At 41.4% G+C, this 20,010-nt stretch overlaps 1 protein-coding gene across 6 annotated transcripts in view; it reads right to left on the reverse strand.

Annotated features, from left to right (window-relative positions):
• Nucleotides 1-20,010, reverse strand: part of MYO5B (myosin VB) — a 372,896-nt gene that overhangs the window by 153,846 nt on the left and 199,040 nt on the right. For all 6 annotated transcript variants that reach the window (XM_073343525.1, XM_073343528.1, XM_073343526.1 and 3 more), the window contains exons 6-10: nt 16,834-16,977; nt 13,376-13,457; nt 7,559-7,666; nt 4,395-4,504; nt 1,021-1,286 (exon numbers count right to left, since the gene is read on the reverse strand). In XM_073343525.1, coding sequence (XP_073199626.1) covers nt 1,021-1,286; nt 4,395-4,504; nt 7,559-7,666; nt 13,376-13,457; nt 16,834-16,977 — 710 coding nt within the window. The remainder of the gene's footprint in view (nt 1-1,020; nt 1,287-4,394; nt 4,505-7,558; nt 7,667-13,375; nt 13,458-16,833; nt 16,978-20,010) is intronic.

The raw sequence follows: 20,010 nt of genomic DNA on the forward strand, positions 1-20,010 counted from the left end.
TACCCTCAGAAGTTTGGGGATCACTGGTCTAAATGGAGGGCTGCTCTAATACAGACAGTATATGCACATTAAGAAAAGGAGGACTTGTGGCACCTTAGAGACTAACCAATTTATTTGAGCATAAGCTTTCGTGAGCTACAGCTCAATAAATTGGTTAGTCTCTAAGGTGCCACAAGTACTCCTTTTCTTTTTGCGAATACAGACTAACACGGCTGTTACTCTGAAACCTGTCTATATGCACATTGGAATGCAATGAAAGCAGTCAGGACTTTTAATATACAAAAAGCCCCTTCTCCCTCCTCCTTCACATGGAATAGAGATTGGCCCGGACCAAAGCCCTACATCCAAACAGACCCAAGTCTGCAAGAGAGTGGAAGGGGAGGCTTTGAAAGCTGAAGCAGGATTCCAATTTTGTAATACAGACAACACACGATGCTCTGTGCTTGTTCTCTTTTCGCTGTACCAGCTTGCTCCCTCATACTGTAAGCTCTCAGGGGCAAGGACTTTGTTACTGGTTTAGCACAGGTCACCAACTGTATCACACCATGTCACCCTCCTAGGCCGGAGCCCATAGAAAGGAGAACTCATGATGTCTGTGCACGAACAGCCCAATACAGAGACAGGGTATTCTAAATAAGTCATCATAATTCTACTTCCCTATAAAGAGAGTTGCACTGCGTCTGAGTTTCCTGCAAGCCTGATCCATTGTTTTAGAGGGGGAAAGTAATAAGGACATTGCCCTGCAAGGTGCTGGGCACTTTAGGGAAGGCAGAGGATGACACCAGTGCTCCTGGAGCTCAGCACTTAGCAGGATCAGGCTACAAGTAATCCTGCTCAGTGCAACTTCTACCATTCAATGTATTGCAAATCCAGTCTCCCCTAGCAATCCATTCGGGAACAGATTTTGCATGGATCAGATTTCTAAAAACTCATGTTTAACTGAAGTAGAACATGGCAAGCTAAAGGAAGCAGAGCAACAGACGGGCCAATGAAAGCAGAAGAAACAGAGGCCTTTCCTACCCATAGATATCCAGAACCCCAATGAATGAGTGCTGCTTGACGGTGGTATGCAGGGCTTTGTTGATATGCTCCACAATCCAGTTAAACAGCTGGGCATAGATGTGCTTGGCTAGCGCATTCCTGGCATTCACAACTTGCTGCACAGACATGGGCTTGATGTACGTCTCAGCTGTTGTGACAAGCTTCCGATGGCACAGCCAGTGCTCCATCTGGCTGTGCTCCACGCCAAGCAATCTGCAAAAATTATTCAGGTGTTCATCCTGACTCTAGGATATAAAGAGAAATACAAATTCAGCAGGAGCTCAGCGAGCTGAGGCCGGGAGACAAGAAAACATCCACATATCTAAGCTACAGGATTGCCTACTATTCGGATGGGAAGGTGGAGGGAGGAAAAAACAAAACAGCTTTAGCACAAGCTTTTACCATTTATAACAAGCTGTGTCACTGAGCTTGGTCATTACTACAGTTATTGTGCAATTTAGGATTTTAACCAACCTCAGACTGGCTTCATGATGTTAATTTCCTATTTAGTCGTTAACTGTGGATAACTAATTTGTAGGGACTATTTATTTGACTGAATAGATTCAGAATGAGATAATCTCTTGAAATAATGTGAACCACTGAAGAGATGAATGCCCTGGTGGTAGATTCCTAGAGAGAAGTTTGATTCAGAATGGAATTTTAATTCTAGATTTCCCAGGATCAGGGTCAAAACATGAAATCAGCACTTGGTTTCTATCTGAGATTCTATCTTGTTTAACTTTGGCTGACAGAGATGACATAAAAATGAGAATGTTTAACTGAAGCTCTCTAGTCTTTGGGAAGATACATTTAATGGAGCCCAGCTCCACACGACGCTGTTGGTTTTGCAAGAACAGAACTACATGCTGTATGGCTTCTCTGTGCACTGAGCATCTTAAGCGACATAACCTTCATAAAAAGGAGTAGAGTATCATCAGTGGTTCAGTTTTGTTCCTTCTACAAAGCTCAAACTATGCAACACCTAACAGGTAACCAGCTCTCGAAGGACACTGTCCTGCGAATTGCTGAGCAACCTCAACTCCCACTAAGTGATTGAGAACCAAAACCAGGATGGCTGGCTCTGTTACTCTAGATGTACTTCCTTGTGTTATGACAAGCCCCTAAATATACCACCACTGCCAGACACTACTTCAACCATTTGGCTTTTGAGCGGGGGGCGGCGAACTCCCTGTCTGGAGATGCTGCTGCTGTTTCCTTCTACATCAAAGTGAAATCTTGGATTCCTTTTACCTTTAACCCATTGAAGTGAATGCAACGACTCCAACATTTACTTCAACGGGCTTTGGATCACACTCTAAATCATTAGCTTGGCACTGCCAACTGTACTATTAAATTACAGCATGCCTTTTGCAAAGCACTCTTGGGATTTCTTGGTATAATTAGGTCCCCAAAGTATGAGAGATTAGGTGGTTGTTGACCTATTTTCCAGCAGTTATTTTTTTAAAAAAGCAGTTAGTTAAGAGTCTTAAGTTCACATTTGTTTTTAGTGGCAAAAACCAACGAAGTCCTGGCCAGTTGCTGGGTTTCATACAATACATGTGAGTGAGCCTGCAGGCACTTTCTTGTAAGAGTGGGAAATTGTTCAGTCTTTTGTTAACATTACATCATACTTCAAAAGAAAGTAAAACAAAAATACCCAGCTAGATAATTGGTGGTGGGGGGAAGAGGGGGAGGGAGAGAATGCCTTTTAAAATCCTCTAGGATGCTTTTTGCTCTGCCACATTTTTCTGATCGCTGATTAAAAGTAATAACCAGGACGGAGTTTATATCATGCAGTCACATTTAAACTTAATTAAACAATGCTAAACCCATTATAGAATTCAGCATTGTGGGAGCAGATTAGTTTATGCACCCAGATTGCCAAATATCTAAAACAAATTGTCCCCCGTGTCCAACTAATGGCACACTGCATCATCTCCAGAGTAACACTCGCAATATGTGCAGAGCACATCCTTATATTTTAATTAAGAATAAACTCAGTATGGGACATCGTGATAATTGGGAGGACAACACTATTCATACACTCGCTATTTTATTTATTTTGTCTGACTAAACACACCAAAACAATGGAGGGAATCACTGTTAAGGCATCTTTGGTTTTTAGTACTCTTTTAATAAATAAATGTTGTCCTTAGCCACCCTGTGTTGCTATCTATGTTGTACTCTTTTGCATACTGGATGGCTACATTTCAATGACAAATATATGGCAGCCTCATTTCTCACAGCGCTGAATTCCAGCAACCAAAACCAGGTAATTTAATTAGTTGCACAATAGGACCACTTCTTTATTCCAGCATTTACACTCGTGCTGACAGGCCAACATTTCCAAAAGTGATGAATTCTGGATCCAGTTGGAAATATCTTAAAGGGTCCTGATTTTAAGGACACATTCAGCCCTTTTAAAAGATATTTCAAGTTGGGCACCCAAAGATAAATATATAAACAGCACCCAAAATCACTACCATTTCTGAAAGGCTGTGCTGCAATATGCATCCCAAATCGAACCCAGAAACCAAAAGAACCATAAGAACATGGGAAAATGGTTTAGACCAGAGTTCTGACACATACTGAAAATTATTACAGTATGAAAAGGTATCAAAAGATGCTCCCATTCCATTCTCCTTTAAATCCCCGAAGTATTTGCGAGACACCAGGACTGACCATATTCTGCATCTGGGAGAAATCCAAAACCAGTCAACTATTTACAGAGGAGGCAGTAGCCCATTGTTTTGGATTCTTATGAACCAGCAGCTACTGATTCAGCACTAGCATTTCCCACAGGGTGCATGTATTCCCAAACACTATTCCGCAGACAGCGCTGTTGAGTCTAATACACTGGTTGCCTTTAAAGACCTGTCAATTTTACCTTGCGTAGGGGGTAAGTATCACAGTATTTGTTTCTCTGAAGTGTTACCTCAGTATTTGCAATACTCTCTCTGTTTCCCTAATATTTACTCTAGGGAATGCTGCAAACACTGAGGTAACATTAGATTTGTTGCTAGGGCAATTGGTCAGTTTTTAAGGGTGACAACCATTATACTTTAAAAACCCAGGAAGTAAGCTAACACATTCACATTGCTTTACAAGAATGACAGAAAAAGAAGTGAGACTGCATGATTTCCTGGAAAGAGACAAACACATCAGGGAAATAAGATTTATTGACAAGTTGCCTACAAAAGCAATAAAACAAGAGAAAATAAATAAGTAGAAATTAAGGTATTAACTAAACACACTTGATGGCATCCTTTGTAGCAAGAGACAGGCAACTTGTCTGGAGTTATTAATACACTAAATTGCACACACAGTATCTTCTGTGCCTGCTAAAAACTTACTGATATACTACAAGAGTCTCCATCTCGATCTGCTTGAATTTCCAAGTTTCCTAGGTGCAGGATGGAAGCTATTATCTTAAAAATGCTCATCTGATGGGACTCTTTCACTCCTGAAAGAAACAATTGACATCCAATTTTCACAACGTAAAAAGTGTTTTACTCTCTTTTAAAATATTTATATGGTTTGATTTTCTTTCCGGACGGATGATTTCAAAAACCATCAGAATGCCCTCAATAAACAACCATCATTCAAGGTGACAGCTGAGATTGCAAGAGAAACTTCTCATATGAACTGTTAAATATTCACACCCTAAACAGACATATCAAGGTGATTTTATTACAGATGGATTGGATACCATTTTAAAACTTGCATGAAAGCTAAGAAACTACTCTATGATGATCATTTAAACTCATTTGGGATTTCAATTCAACCAACTGCATAGGGGCTTGCTTTGTGTTTTATAACACAAAAGGGAAAAACTGCTTACCTGTAATAACTGTAAGATCGTACAAACAATTGTGGTGCACAAATTGCAGGCTAATACCAGTGAAACCAGGTTAAGCTATGCTACTGAGGTAAGCCAGTATTAAAAATGGTTACTGAGTACTAATAGTGCCAAGGAAGAGCATTTACTCAAATAGTCCCCATTGGAGTCACTGGGATCACTTATATGAGTGAGAGCTCACCAACGTGAGAGAGTTGTATAATACAGCCCTTAACATGCGAGCTACGTGGCTGACTGCACAGTTTGCAGGGCCCATTCCCATTTGCACGTGCAATTTAAAGTTTTTGGATGTACAAAAAAAATGCACATCCAAAACTGCATGCCAAAAAAACTTGCAAGTGTGTGACTGGTGTACTTGTTAAGGGCTTTCCATTGCTGGTGCAAGACTTTCCCTCCTCAAGTGTTTTCTGACAGATTCTTTTCAGCTTCCCCAGCAGGAACATCGCTCGCAGAAATCTGAATATTGTTACCCTACAAAATCTCACTTCAAATCTCAGCAGATGTTTGTTCCTCTTTAAACGTTCACTGTCTGCTTCTCACGTCATGTTCTACAGGTTTATGACTTGCTCTGGATGTTCTCAGTCTGTCAAGCCTGCCTTTATATTTCCAGAGATTTTTTTTTTTAGTCGTTAACAGCGATGGAAAAAATAATGTAGGGTTAACAAAAAGCAATAGTACTTGGCTGCTCTATGGCACTATCAGATGTAAATGTGGACAGGCTAAGGGATTTGCAGATGAGCGCAGGGAGTTTGCATCATGCATGGATGGCTGAGTGGAAGAAGGCATGGTGGTGATTTTATGAAAAGCTGACACATGCACATAGGCTTGGAGCACTAGTGGAGGGGAGGGGCTTGAGGAGACACAAAGCCAGTCAAGGGATTTGAAGAGCATGCATGACATAATCAAACTGACAGAAAAGGAAAGTGACTTTAGTCCACACAAAATGCAGACATTAAAGCAGGGGCAGTGTCTGTGGGAGGTCAGAGGAGGACACTGCAGTAGTCAAGGCAGGATGTAAGGAGGACTTGAACAAGAGATCTGGCTCTGGGGTGAAAGGAAACAAACATTCAGACCTTGAACATGTTAAGAAGGGAGAAACACCAGGATTTGGATGCAGCCTGGAGCGGGGGAAGGGGCCAGAAAGGGAGGAGACAAAAGAAATCAGATTACTAGCCTAAAAGATGCGGAGGATGGTGATGGGTTTATAGCAATAAAGGAGGTGGGAAGTGGAGAATCCTTGAAAGGGAAAAATGAGAAGGCCAGGTTTGGCCGTGTTCAGTTTAAGGTCCTGACACAACATCCAAGAGTGGGATGTCACGGAGACAAGAAAAGACATGGGATTGGACAGAAGGAGACAGATCAGTGGTGGAGAGAACTTTATGAGTCATCAGCATAGAGATAATTGAAACTATGTAAACAGTTGCAGCTGTCCAGAGACAGAAGTGAAAAGACTAGGGGGCACAGAGATAGAACCTGGGGACACCCTCAGAGTGCAACAGAGAAGAGGAGGAGCCAGCAAAAACAGACACACAAAAGAGTTGGAGGGACAGGAGAACCACGAGAGGACAGTATCTCAAAAGCCTAGTGTGAGCAAGATGTCAAGCAGGAGAGGATAACTGACTTCCTCACAAGCAGCAGAGGCCAAAGAGGATGAGGTTGGAGTAGAGCCCCTGAGATTGGACCAGGAGAAATTAGAGAGAAAAATATGTACATCTGAAATTTGAGTGTAATTCAGAGACTTTCAGCCTGGAAGGGTAAGTAAAGGACGCGCCTGTAACAGTGTATATGGTAATCCCCTGCGATTGGGATCGGTGCAGCCACAAGGTCAGCGACCCCGTGTTCGCATAGCAGGCAGCACACACAGTGCTAAAAACTCCTCTTCCAAAATAGGAAGAAATAAAATGAAGTGCAGGGAGGAGCTAAAAATTACTTTTAAAAGATTAACTACAGTTAAAGAATAGGAATCAACCCCTGTAAATGTAGAAGATTCTGAGAGTGCCAATTATTTCCTCTATTAAAAATTATTTTCCTTATAAGTAGTGAGTATTGCAGTCAGGTCACCTCGGTGGCAGATTGCTGTACTGTACTCTATAGGAACGCTGCATATGGTTATTAATATTGGGACATTCTGCCATTGGCTGCATGTGCATGGCTTCCACTGACTACACAGTCAAGAGTCCAATTTGGCCCATTATTTCCATTGCTCTGATACTTGGCAAGGATAGTATGATGGTGTATGCAATGACACACATCACCTTGTGTTTAGCCAGGCTGAAGAGGAACTAAGTTAGAAAGTAAAGATATTTTTGCACTTCCTGGAAACAGACTCACAGGAACAAAACAGACTAAATCAAAACTGTGATGTCGCTTTAAACCTAAAATGTTCCTTTTGGGGTAATCTCTAGTCAGTCATTCTCCCAATTCCCCTCCCCCCCTCTGTTTCACTAGTTATTGACGTGAGTGTGAGAAACTCCCACATTCCCTACACAGAGAGCAAGGTAAAACTAAGTAGGTCAAAAAGCAAATGGATTTATGCCTCTGCAGGTTACATTATTACATTAGAGCTTGTGCAAAATATTGAAAGCCTTTGCAAGACACAGACATCCAAGTGTTTTACTAGGAAGCTTTCCAACTGGACCCTTTCAAATAATCCCTTACCAAGCAGGGTGAAAGCATGTCTGGTTTTCTCAAAATCATCGGCATCATCAACTCCATCAATAGTTGTCTCGCCTCCCAGAGAAGTGTAGAAAAAGTCTTCAGCACATGCTAAGAGAAGAGCAAACACAGAATGAATGCATCAGCAAATGAGAGGCACATAACCTGCTGCTTACATTTCGTTGTACTTACTTTAGAACACTCTCCTTGTAGCCCCCCCCCCCAGCTGCCCACCTTTGGAGGGCAGATGGTCTCCTTAAAATGAAGCTCTGCTCTAGAAAGCGACAATGTAAAAATAGGTTTCAGAGGAACAGCCGTGTTAGTCTGTATTCGCAAAAAGAAAAGGAGTACTTGTGGCACCTTAGAGACTAACCAATTTATTTGAGCATGAGCTTTCGTGAGCTACAGCTCACTTCATCAGATGTTTACCGTGGAAACTGCAGCAGACTTTATATACACACAGAAATCATGAAACAATACCTCCTCCCACCCCACTGTCCTGCTGGTAATAGCTTATCTAAAGTGATCAACAGGTGGGCCATTTCCAGCACAAATCCAGGTTTTCTCACCCTCCACCCCCCCACACAAATTCACTCTCCTGCTGGTGCTAGCCCATCCAAAGTGACAACTCTTTACATAATCAAGTCGGGCTATTTCCTGCATAGATCAAGGTTTTCTCACATCCCCCCCACCCCCATACACACACAAACTCACTCTCCTGCTGGTAATAGCTCATCTAAACTGACCATTCTCCAGGTTTAAATCCAAGTTAAACCAGAACATCTGGGGGGGGGGGGGGGTAGGAAAAAGCAAGAGGAAACAGGCTACCTTGCATAATGACTTAGCCAATAGTCTGTGCACACAATCAGATCTGCTTGTTTTAGCAATAAAAACATTGTGCTTTCAATTCCAGATATCTCCGGTAGTGCCAACTCGACAGAGGAGGAGGAGCTGGATTCTGTTCTTTTTTGTACATCAAGAGAATTGTTCTCGAAGTTCCAAGTAGTTACACCTGTACAAACCCACAGTGGAAGTTACATGTGTCACAGAGGGCTGAATTTTGGTCTGCAGAACATTTCTGCCAGAGACGGTCATGGAAGAAAAGACCCACTTTGACTCAGACCCCAAAGTTTATGAGTTTGAGTATGTATGTCAGCCAGTCAGGGGGAAAAAAAACGTGTTTTTTAGAGGGAAGGTCCCCGGAGCATGTGCAGCTGCGCACTTCCACTGTGTGCCATGGCTTCCAATCAGTGGACCTACCTTTTGCTGTTAAAGTTCAGGCCCTGGAGATCCTATGTGAGCCTGGTGCTAAGCAAGTGAGAGTACCCAGGAGGTTTGGTGTCTCAAAGTTTTGAGCATTCAGAACAGCTGCCATAACCTTTTACAGGAGCACAGGAACAGCACACATTGAGACTGCAAGCGCCAATATGAAGGAAAGGAGACAGATGTTGGTAAAACCCTGGGGCTCTGGTTTCAGCATAAGCTTGGCCAAGGCGCTCAACTCTCAAGACTGAAGCTGTAACAGAAAGTGAATCGGCGGGTGGCCAAGCAGGGGAAGGACTCTAGCCCTTCAGATGGAAAGCCCAACACAACACGGTTCAGTGTAAGGAGCATGGTGAGAACCAAGATGCTGACCTTCTGGGTGCTACTGAATGACACGCAGACCCCTACCCAGCAATCTAGAGCAGAACGGTAGAACTGTGTTCTGCTTTACAGTATTTCTTGTGACACTTTGCAAGCTGAAATTTCCTGAATTTGCTTTAATCCAGCGGTTCTCAAATTGTGGGTTGGGACCCCAAGTCATGACCCTTTTAATGGGGTCACCAGTGCTGGCTTCGACTTGCTAGGGCCTGATGCCAAAGCTGAAGTCCCACCATCCAGGGCCAAAGCTGAAGCCTGAGGGATTCAGTCCTGGGGCTCAGATTACAGGCCCCCTTCTTGGGACTGAAGCTCTTGGGCTTCAACTTTGGCCCCCCTCCCCCACCTGGGACAATAGGGCTCAGGCAGGCTCAGGCTTCAGTCCCCCCTCCTGGGGTCATGTATTAATTTTTGTTGTCAGAAGGGGGTCATGGTACAATGAAATTTGAGAACCCCTGCTCTAAGCATTAGGGTACACTATAAAACATTACTGTGTATCATGTTTGGTTTTCTTTAATACTGAAAGTTGTTAAACCATTTCACAACTACTGTTCTGTACCATCTATCATTGTTCCATGCTCCCCTTTCTATGTATCCCCCTGAAAACAGTTTCTTCTGCTTACTGGCAGCTTCTGGACAATAGCATCTTTTAGTGTGAAAAATTACAAAGCTACTTTTGGTCAAAAATTTCCACTGGTGAATTATGAAAAAGCTTAGATGAAGTGTGCTGGTGTCATCTATAAGATAGAGACCTTAATCTTTACTTACCTCCTACAGGTGAATGTGGACATATATCTGTATTTTCATATTTTGCTTATTTATTTTACAGATTGGCAGAAATAGACCCAGACAGGTAAGTGAAGTGATGTATACTTCAATGGAAGGGCGTGAATAAGAACATAAGAACGGCCATGCTGGATCAGACCAAAGTCTAGCTCAGTATCCTGTCTTCCAGCAGTGGCCAATGCCAGGTGCCCCAGAGGGAATGAACAGAACAGGTTATCATCAAGTGATCCATCCTCTGTTGCCCATTCCCAGCTTCTGGCAAACAGACACTAGGGACACCATCCTGCCCATCTGGGACCTATCCTTCATGAACTTACTATTTCTTTTTTGAGCCCTGTTATAATCTTGGCCTTCACAACAACCTCTGGCAAAGAGTTCCACAGGCTGACTCTGCTTGTGTGAAGAAATACTTCCTCTTGTTTGTTTTAAACCTGCTGCCTATTCATTTCATTTAGTGACCCCTAGTTCTTGTGTTATGAGGAGTAAACAACACTATTTATTTTCTTCACACCAGTCACGATGTTATAGACCGCTATCATATCACCTCTTAGTTGTCTCTTTTCCAAGCTGAAAAGTCCCAGTCTTATTAATCTCTCCTCATACAGAAGCTGTTCCATACCCCTAATAATTTTTGTTGCCCTTTTCTGAACCATTTCCAATTCCAATATTATGTATCAGATAGGTCAGTGTCAAAATCCAAGTCATCGGCTGTGTGATCTTGGGCAAGCTGTTTAACTTCTCTGAGCCTCAGATTCTTTATCTGTGAAATGGTGGCAATCCTGTTCAGCTGTTTTTGAGACACAACTAAAAGGTGTGTGTAAAGAAGAATCAGTGGACTCCATTCTTGAGGCCAGTCACTGGGAGACGTAGGAACAGAATTTCCTGTTCCCAATCCTGTGCTTGATTCATTAGCCTTTGGGCTTTGTCATCCAACACAGCCGCATTTTTGAATATTCCAAAAATTTGCTGTAGTGCTCCTTGTAGAAAACTTGCAAGGTGTGGTTGTAGGAAGAAGCTAGGAGAGACTCTAAAACTGGCCTTTCTAAAGGTTTTGAGCAGAATTCTTCTCTTCAGTCTGTTTGGCAGACCTAGACGTCGTTTTGCTCTTCCCTACCAACGTGAAACAGTCACCGAGACCAGTGCACGTTTACTGTATGGAAAGCAGGCTACAGCATCAATCCGCCATAGAGATCACAGGAGTGAATTCTGGCCTTTATCTGGAACATTGTCTCATATGGTATTGCCATTAACAATGCTCACTACACCCTACATTTAAATAGCTTTCTTTCATGTTCTGCCGAAAAAGACTAAAATTTAAAGGAAGGAGACTTGAGCTCATCCATTGATAGCCAACTGCCGTGCTTTCACTTGGGAAGAGAGGTGGCCTCTGAGGTCATGGAATCATAGAATATCAGGGTTGGAAGGGACCTCAGGAGGTCATCTAGTCCAACCCCCTGCTCAAAGCAAATCATAAATCATTCAGGGCTTTAGATGTGAAAAGGAGCACCTCAGAGTCAACCCAGAAGTTAACTGGCATCCAAGAGAGGCTGCAGAGCAGCTGCATAACGAGCTCTCTGCATGTTGCACCACATAATCAGTGTGTAGAAGTGTTTTGCCCTTGTACCAGCTTCTGGCTAGGTTCTTATATGGCCCTAGTTGCCATAGTATCTCAGCATCTCTGTAGTGTCTGAACTTCTCAAGATGTTCAATCACAATACTAGTCTTGTCTGGGGAGGACAAAAGTGTGGTTCAGTATGCCAAGGTCCACACTGGAGAGAAAAAGTGGCATTCTTCTTGCTACGTTGAGGGGAGAAATGTGTTTTTGCCCACAGCTGCTTCCTGATTATCCTGGAGCAGCCAAGGGTCTAAAAGGCTCTCTTCCAAGTTGCAGACACATGAAGCAAGCTATGGGCTCCATCCCCCAGTGGAAAAGTGCTGATATAATAATTTATTGTGTTTGCATGACTTTGTGCACATGTTCTGTTTTTATATTGTATGGTGCTAAATATTCTGGTAGAAAATTAAAACTAAGTAATGAATGAACCCAGTCCTAACTGGCTGACAGAGAAGTCATTCAAGGCTCCTGGATACCATCCCAGACTGCTGGCATTCCCTTCGCATGGAATATGCAGAGATCAATGGAATTAACAAATCTTTTTAAACAATGCTCCTAAAAATACGTCTGTTCATATCATCTGGCAGCACTGAAGGGTGAAAGAGTGTTTTTCCCCTGGCAAATCAGAGAGGGCTTCTTTACACTGTTATGACTCTGGCTTTCAACTTCAGTGTCTGGAGGGAGAACCTGTAATGGAAATGGCCAGCACAATATAGTGCTATTGGCGAGTGTGTGACTGGAAGGTTAGCCCACAAGGTATTTAACTGGTTTTTAGTTTCTGTTTAAAGCTTTATGAAGAGGTGTGTGTGTGGTCACCAGCTGCGTTTCTGCCTTGCTACTGTTCCAGTGCTAATTACATCAAGGCATGTTTTAAGATCCATAGGGACTGCTCCTAGCCTGGCAGTGAATTCTAAGGCTTTGACCAAAACGTAATTAAAAAAAAAGTCTCTCTCTAAGTAAAACTTGTCTCTCTTTTTAGTTTTTCCTCTGTTGCAGCCTTGTCATAGCTCAGATTTTGAAAACCTTCCTTTGAAAATCTTTCTAGCTTGTGGAATGTATGGTCTGTCACAGGGATACCCCCATACATACACTTTGGGTGTTCGCATGTGAAGTTGAACAGTTAGGGGTACGTTTACACTATAGCAGCACAGCTAGACTGCTGCAGCCGCACCGCTGTAGCGTAGATGCTTCCTGTATAGACAGGAGGGTTTTTCCACCAGTGTAGGTCCATCCACCTCAACTAGAAGCGACGGCTAGTTTGATGGAAGGATTCTTCCAAAAGTGTCACTTTTTAACAAGCAGCTTCTATAAGATGTATTTCACTCAGATTCATCATGAGTGACCTCTAATAATCGTTTGTCATTTGTTCCCACTTTACACTTTGAGTAACAGAGATCACAAAAGTGAACCTGATGACATCAGGTCGAGCACCACATAACATTCCTTACACACCTCCGCAAGGAGCCTCAGTTTTAGCCTGCAGCCACTCAGCTATTGCAACCTTGAGGTTTAATCTGATTGAGATGCACCACATTGTTGGATGATGGGATGTGGACAAACATGCACTCTATCGACAAGAACAAGCCTTCCAAACTTATTTCCCTTTAAACCTTTTGGGTAAGATGTCTAGTTCTGTAGTTGGCACACAGAATCTAACCAATGAGAATCTGTAGGGCTGCATTTATAGTAATAGTGTATATTCTTGTTGCTATTGCAAAGAACAGGCTGTATGTAGCAAGCACCTCAGAGAACCCAATGGGTTGCGGGAGTAGCGTACTTACTTAGAGCTAGGTCTTCAAATTCTGGAAGACTGGCAGAGGCACACAGCTGATAGAAGATATGATAGTTTCGTTCATCTTCTGCCTACAGAACAAAAACATGGAGTTACTTTAGAGCCAATGACTTAAGGACAGTCAACAGTCTTCATTTTTCTGCCACTCACAGCAGCGTCTTCCAAGGTTCCTCCCAACCATTGCAACTTCACATTACTACATAGTCAGCATGGCTTCCTAAAGGCAACCCAAGGGTCAGTTTTAAGCAATACAAGCTTCTTTCCTTTCAGGGGCATCTTGCCTTCATCATAGCATTCTTAGGGACAGATTTACTGAGGCATTTAGGTGTCCAAAGATGCAGGTAGGTGCCTAAATCAGGTTCTTTTGTAACTCCTTCTAAGCACCTCTCTGCATTTTTGCGCACCTAAATAACCTTGTAAATGTGGCCCTTAGTCCCTACTAGCTCAACTTACAGAGCAGGCAATCAGGAACCACTACTCTTTCATGTGAAACAACATAAACATATTACCTGTGTGAATGTAAAACAGTTACATTGAATGTGGTAGTGTATATAATTAACACTGAAAAACCAAACAATTTTACTTTCACCTTACTATTAAACCAACACTTTTCGATTTAGAGAGAAAGTGTTTGAAAAGATTTAGTCAGCTCTTCTTAACTCACTGGGCAGCCATCTTTACTTTGGATCACACCCACAGTACAGGAGCACTGCTACCCTGCTTACGATTATGCCTCTTTACCACAGCTACTGTCACAGAACCTGCCAATTATTTGAATTTCTAGGTAAAGATCTATTGTTATGCGGGGATGGGGGGGAGGGAAGCTGCTGTAAGGATATTGACTAATCTGCAGTTCATGAAGTCAAGTATCAAAGCCTCTCAGAAAAGCTGTGTGTCCAGGGTAGTTACAGCACACATCAAAAGCCTGGAAACTTTAAGGCTGAGCCAAGACTCCACTCTTTTGCAGAAACCTTGATGTTTAAGAATGAAGAGAGCTTGAACTTAGTGCAGGTTTTGTTAACTACAGGTAAAAATATTGATGCTTGGGGATGCTTCAAGATCACAGGTGATATTTAAATGCAAAACATTATTATTATTTGTGAATTGTGCTTTGAGCCTGTCATAAATATAAAGGGAAGGGTAACAACCTTTCTGTATACAATGCTATAAAATCCCTCCTGGCCAGAGGCAAAATCCTTTCACTTGTAAAGGGTTAAGAAGCTAAGGTAACCCCGCTGGCACCTGACTCAAAATGGCCAATGAGGGGACAAGATTCTCTCGAATCTGGATGCGGGGCGGGGGGACGGACACACAAAGGGTTTGGTCTGTCTGTGTGATGCTTTTGCCAGGAACAGATCAGGAATGTAAGCCTTACAACTCCTGTAAAGTTAGTAAGTAATCTAGATAGAAAATGCATTAGATTTTCTTTCGTTTAATGGCTTGTAAAATAAGCTGTGCTTGAGGGAATGTATATTCCTGTTTTTGTGTCTTTTTGTAACTTAAGGCTTTGCCTACAGGGATTCTCTAGGTTTTGAATCTGATTACCCTGTAAGGTATTTACCATGATTTTACAGAGGTGATTCTTTTACCTTTTCTTTAATTAAAATTCTTCTTTTAAGAACCTGATTGATATTTCACTGTTCTTAAGATCCAAGGGTTTGGGTCTGTGTTCACCTGTACCAATTGGTGAGGATTCTTATCAAGCCCTCCCCAGGAAAGGGGGTGTAGGGCTTGGGGGAAGCCATCTCCAACTGGTCTCTTTCCCTGTTCTTTGTTTAAAATGCTTGGTGGTGGCAGTATACTATTCAAGGACAAGGCAAATTTTGTACCTTGGGGAAGTTTTTAACCTAAACTAGTAAGAATTAGCTTAGGGGGTCTTTCATGCAGGTCCCCACATCTGTACCCTAGAGATCAGAGTGGGGAAGGAACCTTGATAGACCCATGAAAACTTGCTTGGCAATTTACAAATGATAGAAGAAGCAAATTCCCTGCCGTAGGCTCCAATTCAACGAAGCACAGAAGCACATGCTTAAGTGCTTTGCTGAACCAGATCCAGTCAACTAGCTAAGATACAGAAAGCATAGACTGAACCTAATGATGCACATATTTATATATAAAACAAATGTGTATCTCACATGATCCTGACTACCGTCACCACAGACATACATTCACACAGTCTATGGCCTGATTTGGAAAAATACTTAAGCACGCGCCCAAATTTAAGCTGATGAGTAGTTCCATTAAAAAGACTGCTCACATATAGGAAGTTAGGGATGAGTGTGTGTGTGTTTCTACACATACACCCACTGTTTTTGAGAGGTCTTACCGAATAAATCATTTATATAGCGGGATTTGAATTTGAAAAGTGAGGTTGCAGGTAAGGAAAGAAGGAGTTATTAAAATACTATGAAGTGAATTGTTTGAAGAAAATTGTTCCCCAAACTATTTTTTTAAAAATGAACAAAATCTTACCAATAAGTAACTTTTAATTCAGTACCCACCTTTCATTAAAACTCTGATGAGAAACGGGGGACAAGACTGCTCTTTTTGGTGTGCTAATCATAACATTTGCAGATTAGCAAGGTTCTACTATACACCCAACACAAGTCTTGTGACTTTCCGAGGAGCTTTTTTTTTTTTTTTTTTAACCTTAACTTAGAGTTCTATGGCTTGTACTTTTTAAAATAACTACAAAGTTCTAATACATTTATTTCCTAGATTAATATATTTAGGGCCATAATTCTACTTTACCTTTTTTTTAGCGACATCTAACAAGAGCCTTAATGCATTGTATTTATCCTGTGATCTCTGTTTCTGCGTTCCAATTCATTTCATTTATTTGATTTATTTGATTTTAAAAAATAATACAAAGAATGATAAATGAGCTCTAGGTACCCTAACAGCTATTACATTTACAATCCAAGTACAAAACAATCATGGTGTTTCACAAGCATATCTACAGTGCAGCTGGGCAACGAGTAAGGCAAGAACGCAACACCATGCTCTGGGTTTCCCTAAACTTCGGACTGTTAGAATCTGGAACTGGATGACAGAGGATGGATCACTCGATAATTGCCTTGTTCTATTCATTCCCTCTGAAGCATCTGACACCAGCCACTGCCAGAAGACAGGATACTGGGCTAGGTGGACCAGTGATCTGAGCCAGTATGGCCTTTCTTATGTTCTTAATGTTTCAAAAAGCTTTTTTAAAACAGAGCAGTGATACAAAGCTCTGACAACCAAAACCACCATCATATGTCCTCACCCTCTAACCCAGAACAACTGCCAAAATTTGTTAGACTACTCTCCAAAACCAGGGTCTGCCAAAAGTTTGACTTATAAAAGGGAAGGTTTTAATGTTTCTATATCTACCTTTATGGAAAAAAATACTAGTTCACTAAAAAAAAAAAAATTAAGGAGTCCAAAGGAAAATGTTGCATAACTCACCTGGAATACAACTCTTGATTTTTCCAACAGATACGTCCTCATGTTGGCACCAATGATATGGTATCTTTTATCAAAGCCAATCTGAATGTATTTCCCAAAGCGACTACTGTTGTCGTTCCTGGTTGTTTTAGCATTTCCAATTGCCTGTAAGCAACAGAATACAACATTAAGAACAAGGACCCCATTTGTAAGTTTGCATATTATCTCAGGAAGACACATTTTACTCTCCAGAGCCCAGAAATAAATAAACCTATCACATAATTAGTCAAGTGAGAATTGGAGAGAGAGTTCCCAAATGGAGGTAGACAGAGAATTCAAAGTGCAGTAAATTGAGGAAGACAGGAGCTAGATGATCTCTGACATGGCCAAGTTTACTGTGTCAACATTCAGTTTTAGTTTCAAGGAATTTTATTGTGGAAGAGTATTGGAAACTGAACAAACAATGTTATAACATTCTCAAGAATTAGAGAGAGTATGTCACTCACATTCCATGGCCACAACAGTCCTCTGACTTGCCTTTTAAAATCTCCTTAGCCTTCGTGCACCTACATCTAAGGGCATGTCTATACTGGAGCAGTTTGTGTAATTTCCAGCATGGGCAGACATCCCACACTAGGTCTAACTGAGCTAGTGCACCAAAAATAGACCTGTAGCTGCTGTGGTGTGAGTGGCAGGACATGCAAGCTGGCCCAAATATAGTCGTATCTGAGACCCTAGGTACATATTTGGGTGGCTAGCCCTGCACACTGCTTTCACTGCCATAGCTACGCTTCTATTTTCAGTGTGCTAGCTTGACTGCAGCTAGCATGGGTATGTCTATCTGAGCTGGAAATTACACCTCCAGTTCAAGTGTAGATGTACGCTTAGTCTAGTGGTTTTACATGACCACTTCAGTATTCTCAAGGAACTTAAGCTAGGATTTTGAGAGTAGCCTAAGAGAGTTAAGTACCTAACTACCATTGATTTTCACGGATCAAAGAGTCAGCATTAGGAATGCAGGAAGAGAGGCTATTTCAAATAAAGCACAAACCTGGTTAGCTAAAGACTCAGAGGATAAAGGAAGCTTTTAGATAAATGGGGCGTCCGGAGAAAGGGGAGCTACCCACCTGCAAGAAGGCTGCCCAGTACATCCCCATCCTTAGTAGGAAGTGAAAAAAAGGTCAAACTACTTTTCATATCAGCCACACTGGGAGATCCTGGGTTATGTACAATTCCCAGGATACACACATAACCAGAACTGTGCTTAACCAGTGTATTACTGTTAAAGGTTATATATAAATGCCTGCCAACAGGGCTTTATGGTTAAAAGTGGCTATGGAATAATTATAGTAATATATTTTCCTGCTTAATTTAAAGAATGAAATGTCTCTCTGGCAATAGCATTTCTAATTTCATTCTGAATGATGCACATTGTTTTTCCTATTTGTTTCATATCCACCATAGAGATCAGCAGCAGAGATTTGCAGGGTAGAAAAGCTAAACTTGCAATTTTCTTCTGTTCATTTCAGGGGGAGGCTCATAGGTTCCCATCCCACTTCTGGGGCCAGATTACAATCCCAGATGCATGTCAAAGACCACTACGTATCATGTAAAACTACCCTGCTGTGACTGGCCAATATGTGTAGTCGGGCTGTTGATTAACTGCAGTTAACTTATGCGATTAACTCAAAAAAACTAATCGCAGTTTTAATCACACCATTAAACAATAGAATACCAATTGAAATGTATTAAATATTTTTTGATGTTTTTCTACTTTTTCAAATATATTGATTTCAATTACAATACAGAATACAAAGCGTACAGTGCTCACTTTATATTATCATTTTTGTATTTACACTGTAAAAATGACAAACAAAAGATAGTACGAGATGAATTGAAAAATACAAGTACCGTAGTGCAATCTCTTTATCGTGAACGTGCAATTTACAAATGTAGGAATTTTTACACATAACTGCACTCAAAAACAAAACAATGCAAAACTTTAGCACCTACAAGTCCACTCAGTCCTACTTCTTGTTCAGCCAATCACTAAGACAAACAAATTTGTTTACATTTGCAGGAGATAATGCTGCCCACTTCTTATTTACAATGTCACCTGAAAGTGAGAACAGGCATTCGCATGACACTTTTGTAGCAGGCATTGCAAGGTATTTGTGTGCCAGATATGCTAAACATTCATATGCCCCTTCATGCTTCAGCCACCATTCCAGAGGACATGCTTCCATGCTGATGACACTCGTTAAAAAAATAATGCGTTAATTAAATTTGTGACTGAACTCCTTGGGGGAGAATTGTAAGTCTCCTGCTCTGTTTTACCTGCATTCCGCCATATATTTCATGTTATAGCAGTCTCGGATGATGACATGTTCATTTTAAGAATACTTTCACAGCAGATTTCACAAAACGCAAAAAAGGTACCAATGTGAGATTTCTAAACATAGCTACAGCACTTGACCCAAGTTTTCAGAATCTGGAGTGCCTTCCAAAATCTGAGGGGGACGAAGTAGGGAACATGCTTTCAGAAGTCTTAAGAGCAACACTCCAATGCGGAAACTACAGAACCTGAACCATCAAACAAGAAAATCAACCTTCTGCAGGTGGCATCTGACTTAGATGATGGAAATGAACACATGCATCAGTCTGCTCTGCTTCGGATCATTACCTAGCAGAACCCATTAGTATGGACACATGTCCCCTAGAATGGTGGTTGAAGCATGAAGGGACATATGAATCTTTGGTGCACCTAGCAGGTAAATATCTTGCAGTACCGGCTACAACTGTGCCATGTGAATGCCTGTTCTCACTTTCAGGTGATATTGTAAATAAGAAGCGGACAGCATTATCTCCCAAAAAGAAACTTGTTTGAGTGATTGGCTGAATGAGAAGTAGGACTGAGTAGTCTTGTAGGTTCTAAAGTTTTACATTATTTTGTTTTTGAGTGCAATTATTTTTTGTAGATAATTCTACATTTGTAAATTCAACTTTCATGATAAAGAGACTGCACTACAGTATTTGTATTAGGTGAATTGAAAAATACTATTTCTTTTGTTTTTTACAATGTAAATATTCGTAATAAAAAACAAAGTGAGTACTGTACACTCTCTATTCTGTGTTGTAATTGAAGTCAATGTTTGAAAATGTAGAACATCCACAAATATTTAAATAAATGGTACTCTA

The sequence above is a fragment of the Lepidochelys kempii genome, chromosome 5 (genome assembly GCF_965140265.1).
Source record: "Lepidochelys kempii isolate rLepKem1 chromosome 5, rLepKem1.hap2, whole genome shotgun sequence".
In the NCBI taxonomy this organism is placed as follows: Eukaryota; Metazoa; Chordata; order Testudines; family Cheloniidae; genus Lepidochelys; species Lepidochelys kempii.